Consider the following 23,274-nt stretch of genomic DNA (forward strand, 5'->3'; position numbering starts at 1 on the left):
TCACCTGTTCATCATACATTTGGATCTTACTCTCATACTTGGCCTTCTCGTCAGTATAGTTTTCTACAGATTTGTTATATTTCTCTTTTAAGGTCTTGATTTCGGCTTTCAAATCGATCACCTCAGTTACTGCCACCCTGTATTTGCATTCAAGGATCTCTAAGCCATTGATGTCCACCTCATAGTCATGGGCCTCCTCCCCAGAGTCCCGGCCTTTCTCCCCGTCCAGCTCAGCCTTGAGCTCCTTACTATTCTGCAGGCCCCTCATGGCGTTGACGTGCTCCGTGAGCCGGTGCACCCGCTCATGCTGCTCCGTCAGTGCCCCCTTGGTGTGTTCCAGCTGTGTCTGTGACTCCTGAAGATTAGCCAGAAGAATGGCCTTTTCCCTCTCTACCTGCAATGGCAAAAGAAAGTCTCTGAATGCCTTCCATGCAGTGCCAACAATAAGCTTAATCCACTCACAGTCTAGCATGTATACATTTAAAGTAACTGCAGCAGAGCTGATATTCTCATTATTTCAAACTAAACTGTTTTCTTATTGCAGAAACTCTGGTAAGTCAACCTAAAAGTACATAACTCTGAAGAATTACGCTGCAAGTAGTTACCCATCCAAACTCTCTTGCATTATGTACATACACTCATGAAACTTGAATGTTATTCTGTCTTATTTATATCTTCTAACACAGAAAACATGACTTCAAGAGCTAAGCATAGTACTTGCCTTTGTCTTTATTTTGAGAGCCTTTCAGTACATCTGCTTCTTAGGCCATGTGGGATAAATGACCATCTCAGGGTGCCTACAAATCATCTTTTCCTTCCCAGAGCTCAACCCAAAATAAGGTTTAAAACCTAAGGCTTTAACTTACTAAAAATGCTAAGTACCTTAACTATCCCCTTAAAAATAAGCATTTAGTCTCAAAATAAACATGCATTAAATTTGATAGTTTTTAATACAAAAGTCAGAGAACACAGAGTTTCACAGCTAAAAGAACAATTTACAAATCATTCCAATTCCTTCAATCCAACACAGGAATTTTTAAAATCAGTAATTAATTTGAATAATGAGACCATTTTATTATTGTACAGGTGGTAAGTACTATTGTGTAATGAAAAATACTCAGGTGTCCATATAAAATAAGAAATTGTAATCTGAGAAAGTTTAAAAGCATTTTCTCTCCCTCCATATGGGTAATGACTATTGTGAATAAGAAGTTTTTACATTTCTATAATGTAAATGTTTTTCAATAAGCAAATAACATTGTTTTTATTTTTAAAGCATTATATAAGAGATATCATGCTGTGCAAATCCTCCACACTTGCTTTTTCTTTTCTTCCTTCTTGTTTTTTTTAAATAAACCATGCATTAAATCCTCCTTGATCATACATCAAATCCTCCAAACTCTTAATTCCTAGAAAGCAAGTAAAATTATTATAACTACAATGTAATAAGTATTAATTAGAATATAATTCATATTTTTAGACTGGCATAATACTTCATGATACAGATATATGTAAATTTATAATGTAGTAGAAGCAGTATTTTTTTTTTTTTCCTTTTTGTCTTTTTTCGTGTCCGGCAACGGATTGCAACCCTCAGTGTCGCGCCCGTACCGGACCGGGACCGGCAACGGGATCGCAACCCTCGGTGTTGCGCCTGTACCCCAACCAGCCAGTGAGCGGGAACCAGTCTGTATGTGGGATCCGAACCCTCGGTGGGAGTGCCGCCGCGATCCCAAGCGGCGCACTGTAGCAGTGCACCACCGGGCCGGCCCGTAGAAGCAGTATTTTAATGCTCCCTTATGGAACTTGATGTTTGTCATATAACTATCATGTACAGTCAATCCTCACTTGGCAAGATTCTAATATGCATGTTATAGTTACCATGCTTTAGTTAAATACCAATCTCCTCAAAACATGGTTCAAATTTCAATTACCATATATGCTAACTGTTGAGCAATGCTTAAAGTACAAACATTGCTGCTAGCTTGTTAGTCTGTAAAATAACAACATAATAACATCATGACCAATGACCAATCACATCACTTCATTCAATCTGTCAGTGACTGGTCACTGTGGAACTGTTATTCAGTTCATTCACAGAAAGCGAAGTGTGGAGTTGTGTTATCTTCCTGTCTCCCAGTGATAAACCCATGTTAAAAGTGTAGCAAAGAAATAAGTGACAATGTTGGAAGTAAAATTTGAATGAAACTTAAGTGGAGTTACAAGGGAAATAGCTGAAATGAGAACGATGTCACAGCTACTGTTTGAGGGACTTTAGATATGAGCCAAAGGAACTTAATGAAGGCACATTTATCAACGTAAATAAAAAAGTAGTTGTTACAAAAAAGATGAAAATGTCCCAGAGGAAGTGACACTGGCACATTAAAGATACCCTCAGAGATATTTCCAGATATTGAGACTGCAAAGGACAAAATGTTGAAAGCTGATCCAAACTTAGAAAGGGGGCTGGCCGGTTAGCTCAGTTGATTAGAGCATGGTGCTGATAACACCAAGGTCCAGGGTTTGATCCCTGTACCGGTCAGCTGCAGGAAAAAAGAGGGGAAAAAAAACTTTAGAAATGAGTATGACTATTTGCCATTTGATCCCTGTACTGGTCAGCTGCAGGAAAAAAGAGGGGAAAAAAAACTTTAGAAATGAGTATGACTATTTGCCATGGTATAGAAAAGACTTGTTCAATATCATTAGTTATATGATGAGAAGTTGGCAAGATCAAAAATACTCTTAAGTTTTTTACAAAGAAATGAAACTCTCAGTGTTTCCAATATTTTAGATTACAGTGTACTAAGTAGTTTTACTACTTTTTTCATTTCTCCATACATTTATAACCAATACAAGAGTTTTTAATGCTTTGACAAAAATTTTTTTTTTAAATCATAGAACTGTAATTTTCTCTCCATTAATTATTAAGTTTGTTTTGCATGGTTTCAGGTTGCATGATTGTTTTTACTGTCCTGCATTACTATGGCCTGCCTGTAGAGTATGATCATGTATGTTAGAACTTAAAATATAGTTTTGTTATTTTAAATTATTATTTAGAGGTTTTTAACTTGTAGCTTTGATTTTATGACATAGTCCTTGCCCATATCTATGACAGAAACAATCCATAAATTACATACTATGGCTGCAGAAACCAAAATATTCTCAGAGAATAGTATCTTAGGTAAAGAATGGGACTGATGCAACAGAGAGCTCTGGAGTCAAATCTTGACGCCAACATTTGCTTAACTATTTGACTCTGGGTAAGCTTCAGTTCAGTAATCTATAAAAGGAGCATAATAATGCCTGCCTCATAGGGACATTCTGATGATTAAGTGAGATAGCGAATTTAATGCTCAAGGTATTATAATGTTAGCTATTGTTAACACTTGGTTAGCTGTGATCCAATTCCTATGACCAAAATGTTTTTACGTGTCAAACACATCTGTTTTCATAAATCTGTATCTGAATGTCTAAAAGCAACTCTTTTACTTCAGAGTGAGAATGTATTTGAATACAAATCCTTTTAGCTGGATTTCATTAGATATAACAGATTGTATCTCCATAGCTGAAAGATGAATTTATTTACCCAGATTATTGGGCAATAATTTTTAATGAAAAACCCAGGTAATTCTGTAATATGGTATCTGACAAATAGCCAAGTCATTTGAATTTTTTAAAAAGAAGATGGAAAGTCTTCTAAATATTGTATTATTAGCATGATATATAATCTCAGTGAAAATGGATTATTTCAAAAGTGTTTTTTGTTTTGTTTTCCTTTTTCCCATGAAAATTAAATGAGTTTCCTCTGAAAAGTCTAAACATTGTATGACTAATATATATGATTAAAGATAAAACTGTTTCCAAAAAGCCTCTCAATAGGAAAAGCCTTTGAATAAAAGAAAAACTGGATCAAAACACAATGTAGTGTCTCAAGCTTGTTTTAGAGGCAAAAATGTTATGATGAAAGGTAATGCTTTTAGAACAGTATTCAATCTGTACTCTGCCGGTTCATATTTAACATAAACATTTTCTAAGCCTAAAGGATAAGTCTACCAGTTTCTTCATGATAACATCTCCAGTAATACATCAAATAGGACATTTGTTTTTCGTGTGTGAATGTTCCATATATAATACTGTTTCCACATTCCATATATTTCTTTCTTTTTCTTTTTTTTTTTTTTTGTCCTTTTTGAGACCGGCCGCACCGCGCTCAGCCAGTGAGCGCACCGGCCATCCCTATATAGGATCCAAACCCGCGGCAGGAGCACTACTGCGCTCCCAGCGCCGCACTCTCCCGAGTGCGCCACGGGCTCAGCCCGCTATTGTGAATAATGCTGCAATGAACATGGGAGTGTAGATATCTCTTTGACATACTGATTTCAATTTCTTCTGATAAGGGATTTATATCCAGAATATAAAGAACTCGTACAACTCAGTAATAAAGAGACAAATAACCCAATCAAAAAATGGGCAAAGAACCTGAATAAATTTTTTTAAAGAAGATAAACAAATGCTCAATAAGCACATGAAAAAATGCTCAACATTATTAGCCATGAAGGGAATGCAAATTGAAACCATAATGAAATACCACTTCACACCCACTAGGATGGCTATAATCAAAAAATGCAGATAATAACAAGTGTTGGTGAGAATGTGGGGAAATCGGAACCCTCATACACTGCTGGTGGGGATATAAAATGGTGTGCCCACTTTGGAAAAGTCTGGCAGTTCCTCAGAAAGTGAGGCAGAGTAACCATATAACCCACCAATTCCACTCCTAGAATTCCACCCAAGAGGATTAAAACATATGTGCACACAAAAACTCACACATGAATGTTCACAGCAGCATTATTCATAATAGCTAAAAAGTAGAAATAACTCAAATATCCACCAACTAATTAATGGAAAAATAAAACGTAGTATATCTATATAATAAAATATTGTTTAGCAACAAAAAGGAATGAAGTGCTAACATACATTACAACGTGGATGAACCTTAAAAATATTATGCTAAGTGACAGAAGCCAGTCACAAATGACCACATATGAGATACTTCAAAAAGTTCATGAAAAAATAGAATTAAAAGATAATATGAATTTTTCCACGAACTTTTTGAAATATCCTTGTATGATTCCATTTATATGAAATGTCTGCAATGGTTGCCTAGGGCTAGAGGATTCCAGGAAAGTGGGAAATGGCTGCCAGATGGGTATGTGGTTTCCTTCTGGTGTGCAAAAATGTTCCAAAACTGACTGTGGTGATGGTTGTCCAACTCTGTGACTATATCAAAAACCGTGAATTGTATGGCATGTGAATTATAACTCTATAAAGCTGTTCTTAAAAAATAAAATAAACAAAGAAAACAACAACCAAAAAGCTACTTAGGCTCTTCCCCTGGTTGTTGTGATTATAGATGTTCTTTCTATGTTTACTGATATGTATTAGAAAAAGTAAGGCTTCTGAGAAATGTATTTGCCTATACAGTATATAAAGGTAATCTTTAACTATAAAGTTTGTAATAGTGTAACCACTTAAGTTGTCAACTTTGTACTAGAAAATTGTTATTTTTCACTTTAAGTTTTAAAACCAGGAACTGACCATTCTGTGAGTCTTTGTTAAGCAGAGACAATATTTGATTTGTTTGACTCTCTCAGTGTATTAACTCCACATTAGATGTTTGACCGTGAGCAAATGACATAACATAGTCATACCTCAGTTTCCCCACCTGCCCAATGGGAAAAATAATACTATCTACCCTATACAGTCATTATAAGACCAACAAATTAAGCAAATATGTATAAATTACTTTTAACTTTTATGGGACATATAACAAATTACCATCACCATTTACCACCATTACAGGAAAAGTTAAAATTGCCTTTAATAAAGTGAATCCAAACATAATATGAATCTATTTTTTCAACATCCATTAAGATATAACAAAACATATTAACTTCAATTTTATAGAAACATTACTGTTTTCTCACACTACATGTGAAACTAGATATCCAGTATGAAACTGAAAAAAATCCAGAGCTTTGACCTGCTTACTTTGACTCTATGTGGATGTAAAGTTAAACAGAGGCTGTTTATCAGAAGCAAAAATTTTAGTTCAAGCATAGAGAACTCCTTTAAATAGATTACATAATTTAGTTAGTTTTTCCAGACAGGATCTACTTATTTTCATTCTAATAAAAACTAATTAAGGTACTTGACTGTCACTGGAAAATGTCAATTACAATCTATTTGAAATAACAAGGCCTGGAGGGCACCAAAAAGCCAAAACAATTTATCCAATAATACCCTGAAAAGTTTCCCCTAGTGAATAAAAGACACTAATTGAGCTGTTCATTATCATGGCCCATGTCAAGTTTACAGGGGCTTTTAGAAGAATAAAATATGTTTACTTACTATATTTTTTGTGCATATGTTTCTGTGTTATGTGAAGGTTAATATGACAGGCTAAATTTGAAATATTCTTGTAATTTATTTCATAACCTAGGAAGAAATACAGTTCAGTAAAATATTCACTCCAATTTGCTCTGGGGAAAAAATCACCCCTTAATTTAGATGCAGGCTTACTGTCACGTGCCTTTTCCCATACTTTCTATGGTTCCTGAACTGACTGTTTACATGAAGCAGAAGTGGGGATCTTCCTAGCACCTCAAAAATGGATGGCAGTTTCCAGTACAATAATATACAATTTTATGACTTATACATAATTTCATATTTACCATCCCATTTGGTCTTCACAACAACTCTACAAAAAGCATGACATTATCATCAAGGCTCCAATGCATAACTCTGCAGGTTGTACACAGTACAACTTTAGGACGCACTACTTAAATTGTAGTCCTTGTAGATTTTTATATTTATTGTTATCATTTCCCAGCAGATGGCAGTATGATACCTTGAAGAAGGGGACCTTTTTTTTTGTTTGTGTCATTTTCCTAATTCCAACAAAGGTTATCTTAGAGACTAGGTGGGGCTAATTAATTACCTTCCCCTTTTTGAATGAGACTCAGAAGTGAAGCAACTCACCCAACATTCCTGATACCCAAGGCAGAAAGCAAAGATTTTTTTTCTTTTCCCCTGGAATCAGGTTAAATAAACACCTATAGATGGGAAAACATAATTTATGGGCATAATGGTGCCTTGTAAGATAAGAAAAAGCAAATAAGGTATGGTATAGGTATGCTGTCTCAAAGAGGTTTTTTTAAAAATTAATTTTTAGTTAAATGGGCAAATAAAAATGTATATAGAGTGGCACTTTTAAAAGTTCATGGAAAGATTCACATTAGTCTTCAATTCTATTTTTCCACAAACTTTTTGAAATATCCATGCATTTATCATGCAGAACAAATTGTTTCAAAATATGTATGAACTGTGAAATGCCTAAATGGAGCTAATTAACATAGGCATTACCTCACATACTTATCATTTAAAAAAAATCTACTCCTCTTAGTGATTTTTAAGGATAAATTACATTACTAACTATACTCTCCATGTTGTACAATAGAGCTCTTCAACTTATTACTCCTAACTATGAGAGGGGATTTTAATCATTAGGAAGAAAATCTTAAAAGCTGCATATTGCCTGATTCAGGGTGTTATATCCCTGCCTGTGCCCTTCTACCTCATCACAATCTGTCAACATTAATGCAGTGCAGGTGTTGGATTTGGAGGCACAGAGCTTTCTCCCTGATATGTTGTTTTGGACCCTGGCCAGAAGAAGTTCTAAGAGACAAGGGGACAATGAAAACACAAACTGTCACATCCAAGTATACTGATGCTATAAGTTGAGGTATACAAAATTGAGAGCTACCCAGCAGTACAGCAAGTGCTCTTCTTATGACAGCCACAATTTCAAAATCCACAAAGTTCTAAATAAAAATTTTGTTATAACTCACCTGGTGGCAATCTTCAGACAGTCCTAAACTCCTGGGCAACAAAATTGCACCTGACTGATGTGAGGCCTTTTGTGGCGCTTTTTTACTCTTAGTGAAAATACTTACATTTCACTACAGAAATGTTAATATTATTTGATGATTGGGTGCTGCATCTGACCCCACTGGGGATATCACAATATATGTGGTATATATTCCATAGTACCTGTCTATATTCTGGAAAAAAAAAAATTTTTTTTTTTTTTTTTGGTGGCTGGCCAGTGCAGGGATCAAACCCTGGTGTTATCAGCACCATGCTCTAACCAACTGAGTTAACCAGTCAGCCCTACATTCTGAAAATTTAATTTCAAAACACATCTGGCCCCACACATTTCAGATAGCATTTTATTGGCTCCTCTTCAGAATGTCCACAACAGGGTACTGACACAGTATATGCTTCACAGTGCTTAAGTACTGTTTTTTATCTGAATTGCCATATTATTTTCAAGCGTCATTAACATCAAAGCTAATTACAATGAATTCTAGGCAATGTATCTTGTAATGTTTTTATAATTGTTTAGATAAATTAAACCCAAGGGTTTGATTTAATAGCTAAGAAAAAACTATCAGATTAAAAAGAAATAATTCATGAGAATATATTCTCTGTTAACACTTGTACTCAACAGTTTGAATAAAATATATTCCTAGAAAAAGTTGATATGCTTTTTAAAAATGCTGACTAAGCAAAGATAAATGGTTACTTTGCTTAAAAAAAAAATTCAGGGCCGGCCCAGTGGCGCACTGGATAGTGCGCCGCTTGGGAGGCGCGGTTTGAATAAAATATATTCCTAGAAAAAGTTGATATGCTTTTAAAAAATGCTGACTAAGCAAAGATAAATGGTTACTTTGCTTAAAAAAAAAATTCAAAGTTAGTGTTGTTGACGTGAGACTGGAAGCTGCAAATCCCTTCCTGTGTTGAGCCTGGTTTTCACAACTAAATTTGGAGAAAACTTTGGGATATAAGGCCCTGCCTGTGTCCCTCCACATCAGTGCATTAATCAAGCACTGATGAAAGATCTGAAGGTACACAGCTTTCCAGTATACTGAGGGAGGGTTTATCCAGCAGAGTTTTTCTCACCCCCACATTTTGTTTAATGAACATCCCTTTTCAGACCGTCTCGGATCATGAGATTTAACTGTTACCTTTCTATATTCCTACCAGTACCCATATCAGTTCCTTCTGAGATGACTTTTAGTTAATAGTCCAAAAATAACAGTTAATAATAACAGCAAGAATAATAACAATTAAACAAATGGAGTGCTTAATAAATTAAAGGCACTATGTAGTTGGTATAAGGATAATAGTTCACAATTACTGAGCATTTACTGTGTTGCAAAGGCCCTGTTTTATCCACTCTTACATATATTAACTCATAAACCTTCATGACTCTCTAATGAGGAACAAGGGTACTTCAAAAAGTCTGTGTAAAAGTAGAATTGAAAGATTATATGAATCTTTCCACAAACTTTTTGAAGTCTCCTCATATTATGTAAACCCATTTTATGGGACAGTAAAGTGCTGTCCCTCTAAGAATGATTCTCAACTAGTAGCTGACCCTTAGAGCATCTGAAATGTGTGGGGGAGCATTTTTGGTCATCACAGCTACTGAGGAGAGGTATCTAGCATTTAATGGATTGGGACCAGAGATGCTAAACCTCCTGTAACTTAGGAGACAGTCTCAGAGGATCAGGAATTGTCCCACCCCAAATGCAAATGGCATTCTGTTGAGAACACTCTCCCGCTGAGAACTTACTTGTTCCCCACCATTCTTTTTACCAAATTACTCATCTTTTTTAGACTTCTGTATTACCCAATTCGGGTCATGTATAGGATTAAATCTGAGAACAGTTCTGAGCTTTCTACCAGTAGATGACCTGGTTGGAAATTGTTGAGCTGTTTTATGTATAAAAGCCCTTCTTACTAATATCTTCTACACTACCACAAAAATAAAAAGAAAAAAAAGCCTCAACCCAACTAACTTTTTATTCCAAAGCCACCAACATGATATGTTTTAAAAAAAATTAATTCTATTTAATGCTACTTAATGTGGGGGCTGATGGAGTTTGGCTGTGTTGTCCCCTCCAAAACTCATGTGGAAATTCGATCCCCAATGTGGCAGTGTTGGAAATTGATTAAGTCATGAAGGCAGATCCCTCATGAATCGATTAGTGCTCTCCCTAGGTGGGGGGAGTAATGACTGAGTTCTCACTCCATTAGTTCCTGTGAGAGCTGGTTGTTTATAGGACCCTGACACCTTCTGTCTCTCTCTCTCTCCCTCTTGCCATGTGATCTGCTTGCCTGCAGGCTGCCTGCCGCTTTCTGCCATGAGTAGAAGCAGCCTAATGCCTGTGCCAGATGCACCTGTCCCATAATTGTAAGCCAAATAAATCTCCGTTTTTTATAAATTACCCAGTCTCAGGTATTCTTTTATAGCAATACAAATGGACTAATACAGGGGCGTAAATTCTTATGAATATAGCTGTCATGTAAAACTTTTTCAAGAGGAAATATGGCTTCTATTTCTATCTACCTAGTTGTATTAGTGTAAACTGAGCAAAAAGACATAGAAAGTATTACCTATACATAACCAGACTTTGAAGTCAGGTGAAAGTCTATATGAAATTCATTTTCTTCCAATGGTCATGCCCTTTTATCTTGGCTCAAATTAAAAACCACAAAAACGAATTCTCTTTTCGCAGCCACAAGCACCGGGCAGGTAAAGTACAGGATATGTTAACTCTTGATGTAGTATTAAAAACAAAGCTACTAACAAATTCACTTCATTGGCTCTATGGTCTCATTTATTTCTGCTAATTTCATTTTTCCATAATGATTTCTACAGAGGCAGCAAATTATAGGCTGTGTTTGCTATAAAAATAAGTGATACTACCACCCAGCCACCAAAAACAAACAAAAAAAGGGATTGATGGACTGAGCCTGCAAAGACACAGAAAACACAGGCAAACCTAAGGTCCCCAGAATGATGGGCACAGGTTTGATGGCTGGAGGGGTTGGGGTAGGTGTGCTGCCGTATTTTGATCAGGTGATGAAGCTCCTGTGTGCGGGAAGTGGCTGCAGTGCTGATGGAGGAAGAAACTGGCAGATACCGACCTACTAAGAACTACCTGAGCAAGCTGACAGTCCCGAATTAGTCTGCTTTTGAAACTGACATAATGAAAGACAACAACCAATTGAATTACTCAGTATGAAATGATTCACTCTTCCAGCCCCTTCCTCGGGTCAGAAAAATGACATTGCTGCATGGCAAGATTGTGTAAACAACTCTATGGCCCAATGAGAGCATTAAGCAGTTCAAATGGAGTATCTGGAACTAATGTCACAGCATGGGTGTGATGCCTGGGAAGTATATAATGAAAATCTAGTTCATATGATTGAACATGCAGAGAGAGAGCTTCAAAAATTAAGGAAATATATTCAAGATTTAAACTGTCAGGGAAAGAACATGCAACTCACTGCTGGATCTAAATGGAAAGAAATGGAGCCAAGTGGGCATCCCTGGTTAGTAAGAATTATGAAACTGAACGGTCTATTGTGCTACAAAAAATGAAATCTATCAAATTAAGCAGCAACATGGAGAGGTAAATAAAGAAAACATCCAGCAAGACTTCTGAAAAGACAAATTAATTTTGTGGGTAGAAAGGAAAAGAAGTTGGGCTTCCACAGAGTATCAGTCATCTGAACTTTCTCTGAACTATGAAGAACAAGAGCACCTCATGGACGCCACAGGTGGTTAAATGTTTAGAAATTATAGAATTGTGGACTGTTTTATTTATTCTATTTGTATATCTTAACAAAATAAAAATTTTCAACTTGGTGGTTATAGGGAAAATATAGGAAAATGGTCATGGCCCCTCAGATGTTCAGAACCTTGCCGAGCATTTGGTATAAATATGCACGTGCACCCAGGTGTTCCTTCGTCATTGTCTAATGTAATTGTGCATGTGCACCCAGGAGTCCTGGCTCATGGACTTAAGTATAAAGGAGGAGCAGCTCTGATCCACAGCCCCCCCCCCTCCCCCGGGGAACCACGGGGAGGCTGCTACTGCTGCTGGAGGCTGTTGCTGCCAGTGTCCCCAGGATGCCCCAAGAGGCCACTGCCACTTCTGCTGCTACTGCTGCTGTAAGCTGCTGCTAAAGAAGCTGAGCACTGAGCTTGCGTCGTCTGCCAACGGTTCCTGGGATCTTTCCCAATCACCTAGCATAGAGCTGTGTGTGAGGGATATGATGACCCAGTCTGTTCAATGGGTTTGAAGAGTCTGTGAGCCCTAACCCCTAGCCTGGACAATACAAATGGAAAACTCAGCATAACTAAAATAATGAAATGTTTTGGCTTTAGTTATGAAATGCCTAGCCATACAATTAGCATTGTTATTGTTGTAACCCGACAGTGGTTAAAAAAAGAAAGTGATTACCAGAGTCTTAGCCTCTAATTATCAGCTACACCTGAAAAACCTTGGTGGGATAAACCTGGGATTGAAGATTAAGCCTCAAATTCATCACCTAACAAATCTGTCAAACCAGATTCCTGGTGCAGTAGATCTTTGGAGCCCAGCAATTTGTAGTTCAAGTAAGCTCCCGGGTGATGCTGATGCCGCTGTTCCTCAAACATTTCCATTATCATTGAACTAAGGTGTGGCAGGGAGGCAAGACTAAACTAGAAGGTTAGGCTGTCTGGTTAGCTCACTTGGTTAGAGCATGGTGCTAACAGAAGTCGAGTTTACCGTCCAGGTGCCACAACAAAACAAAAAACAGACAAGAAAGCTATTTCACAATGAAGTAAAGTTAAAGGCAAGGACTTCACAAGACATGATTTGAACATGCTAAAAATTTAAGGACTATCATTTTGGAATAAGAAACCTTTGGTTTCAGATTTATACCTATCCTGTATTTTTAATTGTCAGGCTGGATTACAGGCCCTTCAAACCCATTGTCGGGCTGGGTCACAGACCCTTCAAGCCCATTGTGCAGACTGGGTCACAGACCCCTCATATGCAGGTCACGACCTAGGTAATTGGAAAGATCATGGGAGCCATTGGCAAAGTTGACATGCTTTATTTGGACGTGAGCCCAGCCCCCAGCCACCACAGCAGCAGCAGCAGCAGCTGCCTCCAGCAGCCCTAGTGGATTCCTGGTGACTTCCCAGGGGCATCCTGGGGGCACTGTGAATCAGAGCTGTTTGTCCTTTATACGTAAGTCAGATAACCCAGGGACACCTGGATGCAAGTCAGATAACCAAGGAACACTTGGGCACACATGTGCAATTACATCAGACAATAGCCAAGGAACACCTGGGCACACGTATACAGTTAACGTATTTACATCAAACAGGCTAGGTCCTGCTCAGCAAGATTCTGAACATCTGATGGAGCCTGATCATCTGCCTTCATTTTCCTTATATTAATCATATGGTATCCTAACTAATTTGTATATAGGAAGTCCTTTATGTCTTTTAAGGCTTAAAGTATTCCTGTGAAATGTAACCATTAATCTGGAAGCTATGTATACAGTTGCTTGTGATGGAAAACTGCATTTTCTGTCATTTCACTTGTGTATAAAGCTTTTGAATTCTTTTGTCAGAAACGCATCAAGACTCTCATTTCTCAGACCTGACTGGAATCTAATTTGTGGCTCTAAGAAATTCATTTCTTAAAGTGACGCAAATGAGAGATTTCTCTTCAAGACCCCTTCTGTCATGTCTTTCTAAAATATTGTACTTTCTATTCTTAGTTGAAAAAGCAGCATTTTAAAAAACCTTCTGGAAGTAAAATGTGAGAATCAGAAATCCCACAACGTGCTACACACAGTCTACAAGAAACTGACTCGAGCTGCCCTAACGAAAGTCCTTACCTGCATAAGCTGCTGCTTCAATTTCTGTATTTCAGAAATGTTCAGCTCACTGAATAAGTCAGAAACAGGGTGCAGAGACTCCCCTTTCCTTAAGGTGGGAGTCCGATAGTCTCCATTCAGTTTCACAAGAGGCCCATGGATATGACCATTCATTTTGTCGTCATTGTTTGGTTCACTCCCATCCTCGGCAAACTTGAGTCCATCTACTGAGATGCTGATATGGTTATCGTTGAGGGTGATGTACTGGGAGAGCTCCTTCCGCAGGTTGTTCTTTTGTTCCCTTTCATTTTTTAAGGTCTCCAGGGCTTCTTCCAGCTGGTGCTCAGCGATCTCTTTCAATCGGATGGCATCTTCCAGCTGGCTGTTCAGTAGCACTGTCTCCTCCTCAAAACGCTTGATCTCATGCTTTAAGCCTTCGTATTCAACCTGAATCAGATAGGATAAAGAAGATTCATAAAACTAAAATTTGGGTCTTACAAAACTGCCATTAAACGCTCCAGTGGATCTAATTATTTAAGAAAATTATAGCATTAGTCTACAAAATAAATCATAAAAAAACTCAGTATACTCTTAAGGTAACACAGGATGATTTCTTTAGAAATTATATATATATATATAATTCGATATTATAATAAATATGTAATTAAATATTAATATATGTAATTATACATATATAATTTAATTCTTAGCAGAGATGAAAATACTCTTAGAATTTTTTATAGGATCCAATGGTCAAAAGGGGGCGCTGTTTGCCCAATAAATCAGGAATATTTTTTGTAATAATTTATCAGAATATTCACAATCCAAGAAAAGATTTTATCATCATTATTACTTTATTTCATTATTAATGAGGAAATTTTATACCTAGAGATAAATTAGTTAAAAGACCACAATGAGAACATAATCTCAGTAAAATATGTCTGAAAGTAAGATGAGAAAGCAAAGAAAAATTTTATGTGCTTAAGGACAGAATCTGGAAGAACAGTTACAAATTATCCAATAACAAAAATATCTATGCTGTTATCAATGTAATACTGTTTTGAACTGTAATCAAAGGAGAGACTGCTCACACATCCTCTTAGTCATGAAAGCCCACAGGTGACAGGGGTCACTGCTCTGAGCCAGCCTGCCTTCCTTGGGACCTGTTCAATGGCACTTATCACATGCCAGCTTTTAATAAACATTTTGTCTCCACAAATACACTGTTTTTATTTTACATACTTTTTATTCACCTAAGTGTCCCTCATAGCACTTCAATTTTCCTTCATAGTGTTTAAAACAGAATTCCACTCTTCAAGAAGCATTTGCTGAATAAACAACTACTGTCAATGATTAAAAAACTAGAAAAATTAACTAAAGTCACATAACATTAGATGCTAATATGAACGTGTTCAGTATTGTATTTATTTTAGTATTTATATTAGTTTGGACTTGAAATTTAAAAAAGATTTTAAAAACTGAAGAAAAGCGATCATAGACATCATTTTCACATATTTCTATTTCTCCCCTTGCCATTTCATAAAAATCTCAATACAGTGGCTTGTCTTACAAAGGTTAGGATATAGGTTTAGTTCATTCAGGTCTCTGGCTCATTTAACAGAGACCTGAATGAGAGTGACTTAGTCAAGATAGAAGTTTGTTTCTCTCTCGTGTAAGGGCCAGTATGAAATTTCTGCTCCATGAGGTCATCCAGGAGCCAGGCTTCCTCTTTCTTGTTGCACTGCCTTCTACTCCAGTCCACATGATCCAGGGTGGCTTGCCATCTTGATCATGTTCCAAGCAGTGAGATGAAGAAAGGGGCCCAACCATCCCTTTAAGGACATGTCTCAGAGTTGCCCATATCACTTCTCATTTGCTATTTTCCAATACTAGTCATCTGACACTTAGCTGCAAGGGAGGTGAAGAATGTAGTCTTTATTCTGGGCAGCCTTGTGCCCAGTTAAAAATTGGGAAATACACTGGGAAATGGGAACAATAGATACTGATGGAAAGCCAGCACTCACTGCTATGAAAAACCATCGGAACACTGTAGTACATGAAATACACTATGTAGAGACACATTTATAAAAGATGTTTCTAAGAATGCTAGTTGCGTATGTGAATAAGGATAGCGTTATTTCATTAAAGAATGTGTTCACCACACTGGCAGCATGTGATACACATGTGTAGAAGATGTTTCTAAAAATGCTAGTTGCATATGCGAATAAGCGGAACACTGTAGTACATGAAATACACTATGTAGAGACACATGTATAAAAGATGTTTCTAAGAATGCTAGTTGCGTATGTGAATAAGGATAGCGTTATTTCATTAAAGAATGTGTTCACCACACTGACAGCATGTGATACACATGTGTAGAAGATGTTTCTAAAAATGCTAGTTGCATATGCGAATAAGAATAGCGTTATTTTAGTGAAAGAATGTATTTACCACACTGTGGTGCATGGAACACACTGTGTAGAAACACATTATAAAAGATGTTTTCCTAAAGGGAAAAAAAAGGGGGTCATTGGAATTTCAACCTGTCTGTGATAGAATCACACAAAAGAGTCAATCATGGAGACATGTTTATTATTTACAATGATAATTATAAAGTGCTAATTGTTCCACCTCAAATATACCTTTGAATAAATATGAGAGAATATAACGAAGAAAAATAACAAATCTATCCATGGCATACTACCAGTAACATTTAGTCATCTAAATGTATTCAAAAGGGAATCTCTGGGTTACATATTAAGAATGCGAGTACTCCATGGGAAAGTAAATTGCTCTTTGGAGAAAATGCCTAACTGGGCACGTTAAACAGCATGCTATAGCCGTGAGGACATGGAAATAAAATATACTTTCCAAACTTCAAAGGAGTTGTTACCTAATCTGAGACATCCAATAACTTGACAGCCCCTGGCTACCAACCACCTTCCCAAATTGATGTGTTCCTGTGTTTGCATTCTGCACTCTAGTGGGCTCCCCGGGAAGGTACATGCTCCAGTGTCCCTTCCATCAATTCAGATATCAAATGCTTTCAAAGCAGAGATCACAAAGTGGTGGACCATGGACCATCCAGCCTGTAGATGTGTTTTGTTTGGGCTGCAAAATGTTATAAAACAACTAGTTTTTGAATTGGTTGCCAATATTTAGAAATCATTTAGTGATGATTTCACAAACATTTTAAAACCTCTAACCTCTCTTTTAAAAAATCAGAAATCAAGGAAACACTGGGCCCACCTTCCCAGAGGACCAGAATCATCCCTAGTTGAGCAATGACTGGTTTTTTATGTCTCGTTTTCCTTACGTCCTTGTAGTTATTAATGCTATTTACAAGCCCCTTGTGGTTGAATTTGCTGCTCCTGCCCTGGGAATCTCTTCAGCTTGTCCTGCCTAACCAAACTAAAGGATCCAACCACCTTTCCTCTACACTTGCTGACTGACCGCACCCCAACTAGGTTGTTACCTCAACCAAGAAAGAGCATTTTTTCACTTTATGTCTGGTAGTGCAATAGAAGGCTCATTCCCCCATCACAAGAATCTCAGATGTTAGCAAGGAAGCAAGGGATATTGAGAATGAAGTGGTGAGGGAGAGAAATCCATAAAACCATCCTCGGCATGACTTAGTGCTCTGCAAGTGACCTGGGTCTAATGGAGTTTGGAAATAAGAAGGGCCTTTACCCCCTTATAGAAGGAGAAGCCAGGGTTGCCCTCAATGTGGCTATGAAAAAGCTAGACTGGAAATTGATTGGGACAACAGAGTCTGTGTCCTTGTGTCATGGTTTCTTCGGGGCCTGCTTATACACTGTAAAGTCATCTTCCTCCAGACCTCTTCCTTTTCTTCCCCTGGACAACACAGGACATCCTCTTGACAACCTTTTCCAGTATTTCAACCACCCCAGATAACATGATAGCTTACATTTGCAGACACTGATTTAGTTTGCATTGTAGACCTTTTATGCTGTACTCTTTGTTAAACTGATAGCCTAGACTAGTGGGTGTCAGATGTTACTATGTCTCTAGACCAAATGCACCCCACCACCTATTTTTATAAATAAACTTTCATTGGAACACAGGCACACTGATTTGTTTACGCATTGTCTATAGCTGCTTTTCACACTGCAAGAGCGGACTGGGGTAGTTGGAAGAGAGCCGTATGGCTTACAAAACCTAAAATATTTACTATCTGGCCCTTTATAGAAAAACTTTGCTAACTCAGGGCTAGACTTGAAGACATTAATTTAGTTGACATTGCAGATCTTTTATTCTGCAATCTTGATTCAACTGATGGCTTGGGCTTCCTTTAAGACTGCTCTCTTTCTGTCTGGGCAGCTTCACTCTTACCACTGTCTCAAATGGGGTGTAAGCTCCTACTATTCACCCAGCCGTTTTGTGTTTCTTTGCCTGAGCAAAAGCTGTCATCTGAAAAGCTCATTCATCCATTAAGACCTAAGTCAAGAATCTGATCCTAACTCTGAAGTCTTTGTTGACCCACCCAGGCAAACTGATCATTCCTTTCTGGTGCTATTGTTATAAAACTGCATCATATAATCAGAGCCACAGCAAGTGCAGAATCCAAGAAACAGAATGAAAAGGCCCTAAAAATTGGTGTTCAATATTTTAAAGATGGCATCAATGTAGTCATCTTGAGAAAAATCAATACTTCGTTAGGATTCCTTATAGCAACTTTGTAGTTTAGTAACTATTTTTAACTATATGAGGGTAGTGGGTAGGTACCACAATTTTTTAAGAGTTAAGGAACTCTAAAGATCGTAATCTGGCCTATATTGCTGAACCTAACACATAGCTTTAATATTGATTTACATGGATTGCCAGGAGTTTATTATCTGCCTCCCATACTAGGACTATAAGCTCTTTGAGCAGAGACCATCATTTTTGTTTTTTAAAAAGTGTGTAGCCTCATAGAAAGATACCACTAAAATCTGATTAATGAAATAAAATTGAATGTAACACATTCTCTAAGTCTGTTATGATATTACCTGATACAGAAATATATCCCTGGAGGAAATGTTCTTCATAATAGAGGTATGATTAAATTGTTAATTTGAACAAGGGTTTTCAATGCTTAGATAACAAATACTGAGTGTGTCAGTTGAGTATTGGAAAGGAGTTTATTATTTCTCACCTTCTCTTCCCTTCATATCTCTCAAAATTGAGACTAACATAATTTCCTGCCCTACGTTGAGTAATACTGGAACAAAGCAAAGTTTTCTGTTCCCATGTTAAACAAAACTGAGACCAGATGTAAAAAAACCTTAGCTGCTTGAGGGAAAGATGTGCTCCTGGAAGATAAGACAGACCCAACTGAAACAGCTTCCGCAGAATCACTTCAAGACCCTCACTTTGCTCTGTCTCCCAACTCCAGGCTCTGCCGTAAACTGTCTATCCCAGACAGTTTCCCACCATGCAAAACCCACCTTAAAATCACCCAGTTCAGGACCTAAAACCATATGAACACCCTTCCCCCAAATCTCCCTTTCTGAGACATTACTAAGGCTCTGTCAAGGTGGTCTCTCTTACTGCAAGCTGTCTAATAAACAGTTTTGCTTTATCAATTAATTTTTCTGGTGGTCTGCTGGGGAACTGACAGTTGACTTCTCCTATGGCTGTTGCTTCTTCCTACACTTCCTTTGGATATTTTGGCTTGAAAAAGTACAGAGGTGTAAAATGTGTTTATATGGCTGGACTTCATTTAATTTTGGACACAGAATCAGATCCGCACACAGTGGGATGTGGCAAAAGTTTCAGAGTCAACTCTTTAGTGCTCTCATATATTTCATATTTAGCATCCCAAACAAAAATTGGTTATAATTATAATAATCTTAGATTTTAGTTTCCTCTCTAAGTGGAAGGGTAAACATAAGAGAAAGAAAAAAGTTTTTTCATTCTTTCAGTAAGTATTTATTTAATGTCTTCTATGGGCCAGGCACTGTTCTAGGCATTATATCTTAGTGGAAATAGATGAAAAATAAACAAATAAGTAAATAGACTCTATGGAAAAAGAGGTGCTATTTAAATAATAATTATTTAGGAAATAATCAATAAATAGCTAAAAGAAGAATGAAACTTCAGAAGAAAAAAATCTTCTTTGAACTAAGTATTTAACAATGCCAGTAGCCTTGCTCTTTAGAGAAACATCAAACCAGGATGAAGGACTATAGGATGTATAGGGAGCTTCAGTACAAAGTAACATTCAGACCAATTTTGTGATTGAATGCCAGTCACTGACATCTCTTCAAAAAAATATATGGTATTTGTACATAAAATACTATGCTTAATATTTCATTAATCAGAAAGAACTTATGATAAATGCTAACTTCTGTAAATAAAGACCAATGGTAGGAGAAAACAGCATTTCCTTAATTGGGAAAGGCTTGTAGCACCACAGTGCACCCAGTTGTCACGGAATAAGCCAGAATGACCTCTGTATATGGAAAATTATTTTAATTAATTAGACACTTAATTGGGAAAATTACCATAAAGCATCTAGAAAATATAATTAAAGAGATGTATAAATCCTGCCCTTCCCTTTTTTTAAACTTCTGCGTTAACCATTAGATTCCCATTTTTCAATTACTGTGGAAGGGCGTGGGTAAACTGTAAACAGTCATCAGCCAGACTGATAGTACAAATTCCCACAGAAACAGCATCTGGGTTAATGAATACTCACAGGATACCTTGGCAGTCTTTCAAGAATATGTAATTCTGGCCGTAATTAATCTCCTGAGTAATTAGTCTACCGCATGCAGTCACAGAGGACTCTACAGGGAGGCTGTCTGTTTGTGCTCCTGCCTGTGCAGACAGCATTGAGGGTTGTAGGAACCAGGAAGGAATGACCACATGCATATTTATACTTCCAGTAAATTTGTTTCAAGCCCTCTATGTTCTTCATCAGCGACCAAAAAAAAGAATCATAAAAAATACCCTTCTTATTTTGAGAAGTACTTGAGAAGAATTTTTTTTTTTTTTTTTTTGTCATTTTTCGTGTCCGGCAACGGATCGCAACCCTCAGTGTCGCGCCCGTACCAGACCGAGACCGGCAATGGGATCGCAACCCTCGGTGTCGCGCCCACACCTCGCTCAGCCAGTGAGCGGGAACCGGTCTGTATGTGGGATCCGAACCCTCGGCAGGAGCGCCACCGCACTCCCAAGCGGCGCACTGTAGCAGTGCGCCACCGGGCCGGCCCGAGAAGAATATTTTTTTTAAAAATTGGGTTAAGTCTAAATTTCTCCACTGTGAACTCATTTACTCCAGCCAAATCAAGACTGGGGAATGCCCATGAAACTGCCAGCCCTCAGCACACACATGGTGCTTGCCTGGGAAAGAACAAGGTAAAAACACATGGAGATATCCTGACAACCTTTTTGATGGACTAAAACTGCCCCTGTACTCCACAGTGGATATCTTGTTCCTCCAACTCTCCAAAACTGGAGGAAAGTGGCGATGATCAGAAATCAAATTTCAATTGTGTCAATACATGGATTTTTTTTTTCTCTTCTAAATTTTTCCTTTCCCCTCTTAACTCAAATTTCTCTCAAAACCTATAACGTTTTGAACATACTTGTAGATACCACCTTGGGTAGAAGTAGAAGCATGCATCTGAGCTGGCTTCTAAATTCACTGAGGGCGAGAATCATGCCCTATGGATTCTTCTCCCTCTCCAGCCTTGCACAGTGCCTGGCACATAGTTTGCTGACCTGAACTAAGAGGTTACCATAGCGTTTAGACAAAAAGGGGATTGTGGTTGAGGAAGCACCTTGAAAAGAATTTGAACATCCAATCCACCTTTGCTTAACTACCTGATACAACTGTATCCATAAATAAATGCTTCTAAAATTAAGATTGGGTAAACTGTAAACAGTCATCAGCCAGACTGATAGTACAAATTCCCACAGAAACAGCATCTGGGTTAATGAATACTCACAGGATACCTTGGCAGTCTTTCAAGAATATGTAATTCTGGCCGTAATTAATCTCCTGAGTAATTAGTCTACCGCATGCAGTCACAGAGGACTCTACAGGGAGGCTGTCTGTTTGTGCTCCTGCCTGTGCAGACAGCATTGAGGGTTGTAGGAACCAGGAAGGAATGACCACATGCATATTTATACTTCCAGTAAATTTGTTTCAAGCCCTCTATGTTCTTCATCAGCGACCAAAAAAGACCCAGCAATTCAACATCTAAAATCATACTTAAATATATTTTCATAGAAGTAAATAAAAACAGAAGTAAGTCTGTGTACACTTACACAAAGAATTGGAAATACTCTAAATGTTTGCTATTTGGGGGAATCATTAAAAAGAATAAGGAAAAAAAAGAATGAGGAGAACCTTAATGTACTAAAATGGAAATATAGCACCAATATATTATGATGTGTAAAAAGCAATTACAGATTAGTATGCATATTAGGATCTCATTTGTGTTAAAAGTAAAGGGGACACACACACACACATTTTCATGTCATAAAAATATTTATAAGAATATCCAAGAAACTATCAATAGTGGTTATTTATAAGGGGTTGGATGGGAAAGCCATAGGGATAAGCAGAGGAGCCTATTACTTTGATTTTATATCCTTCTGGATCATGTGAATAAAAAAATTTTTTTACAACATGTATTACCAGGTCTTATGTGCACATGTACAATATATAAAGACAGCAATTAAATAAAATATTTAACTTGTTCTCTACACTTGTATACGAGTATACCTTATGTTTTAGTTCAAAATATAAAATGATCTATAATATAGATATATACATTTACACATGTAATATATTCATAGTCATGGAGAGAAGGGATATAAAAATTTTCTTTTAATCCAAGATTCATTAGTTTCCTATTCAAACAAAGAGAAACATGAAAAAAAACATTGTAGAAACCAAAGGCCACACTTTCTTATGCAATATTGGGTATCCATATGGTGAAAAAATGAATCGTGACAACATTTGGCCTTCACACCATAATTTGCTGACCCTTGATATAATATTATGGAAGACTGACGGTGAATAAAGGACTGCTGACTGCTACATGCAACACGAATAAATCTCACTCACATAATGCTGACTGAAATAAGCCAGGTGCAAAAGATTACAAACTGTATGATTCTGTATGTATAAAGTTCAAAAACATGCGATGTGGGTTGAATTGTCTCCCAAAAAAGATATGTTGAAGTCCTAGCTCCCAGAGTCTTTACAAAGGTAAAATTTTAAATGAGTCATTAGTGTAGGCCCAATCCTTTATGACTGGTGTCCTTATAAAAGAGAAATTGGCCACCGAAACCGACAGACACAGAGGGAAGACTACGTGAAGAGACACAGGGATAATATGGCCATGTGAGCATGGAGGCAGAGATTGGAGTGAAGCATCTGCAAGCCAAGGAATGTCAAGGATCATTAGCCAACACCAGAAGCTGGAAGAGAAAAGGAAAGATCCTCCCCTAGAGCTGTGCAAG

General features: G+C 37.4%; 1 protein-coding gene and 1 pseudogene across 1 annotated transcript; one reads left to right on the top strand and one right to left on the bottom strand.

Moving 5' to 3' along the window:
* Positions 1–17: 17 nt before the first annotated feature.
* LOC103581882 (protein bicaudal D homolog 1-like) lies at positions 18–14,274 on the bottom strand (the record flags this gene model as incomplete). The annotated part of the gene is made up of 2 exons (XM_008563606.1): positions 18–394; positions 13,816–14,274. Coding segments are annotated over 2 exons (836 nt in total), but the record flags the coding sequence as incomplete, so codon positions are not given.
* Positions 10,928–11,579, top strand: LOC103581881 (annotated as a pseudogene).
* Positions 14,275–23,274: the final 9,000 nt, after the last annotated feature.

This window comes from Galeopterus variegatus, unplaced genomic scaffold (assembly GCF_000696425.1).
Source record: "Galeopterus variegatus unplaced genomic scaffold, G_variegatus-3.0.2 Scaffold14175, whole genome shotgun sequence".
In the NCBI taxonomy this organism is placed as follows: Eukaryota; Metazoa; Chordata; class Mammalia; order Dermoptera; family Cynocephalidae; genus Galeopterus; species Galeopterus variegatus.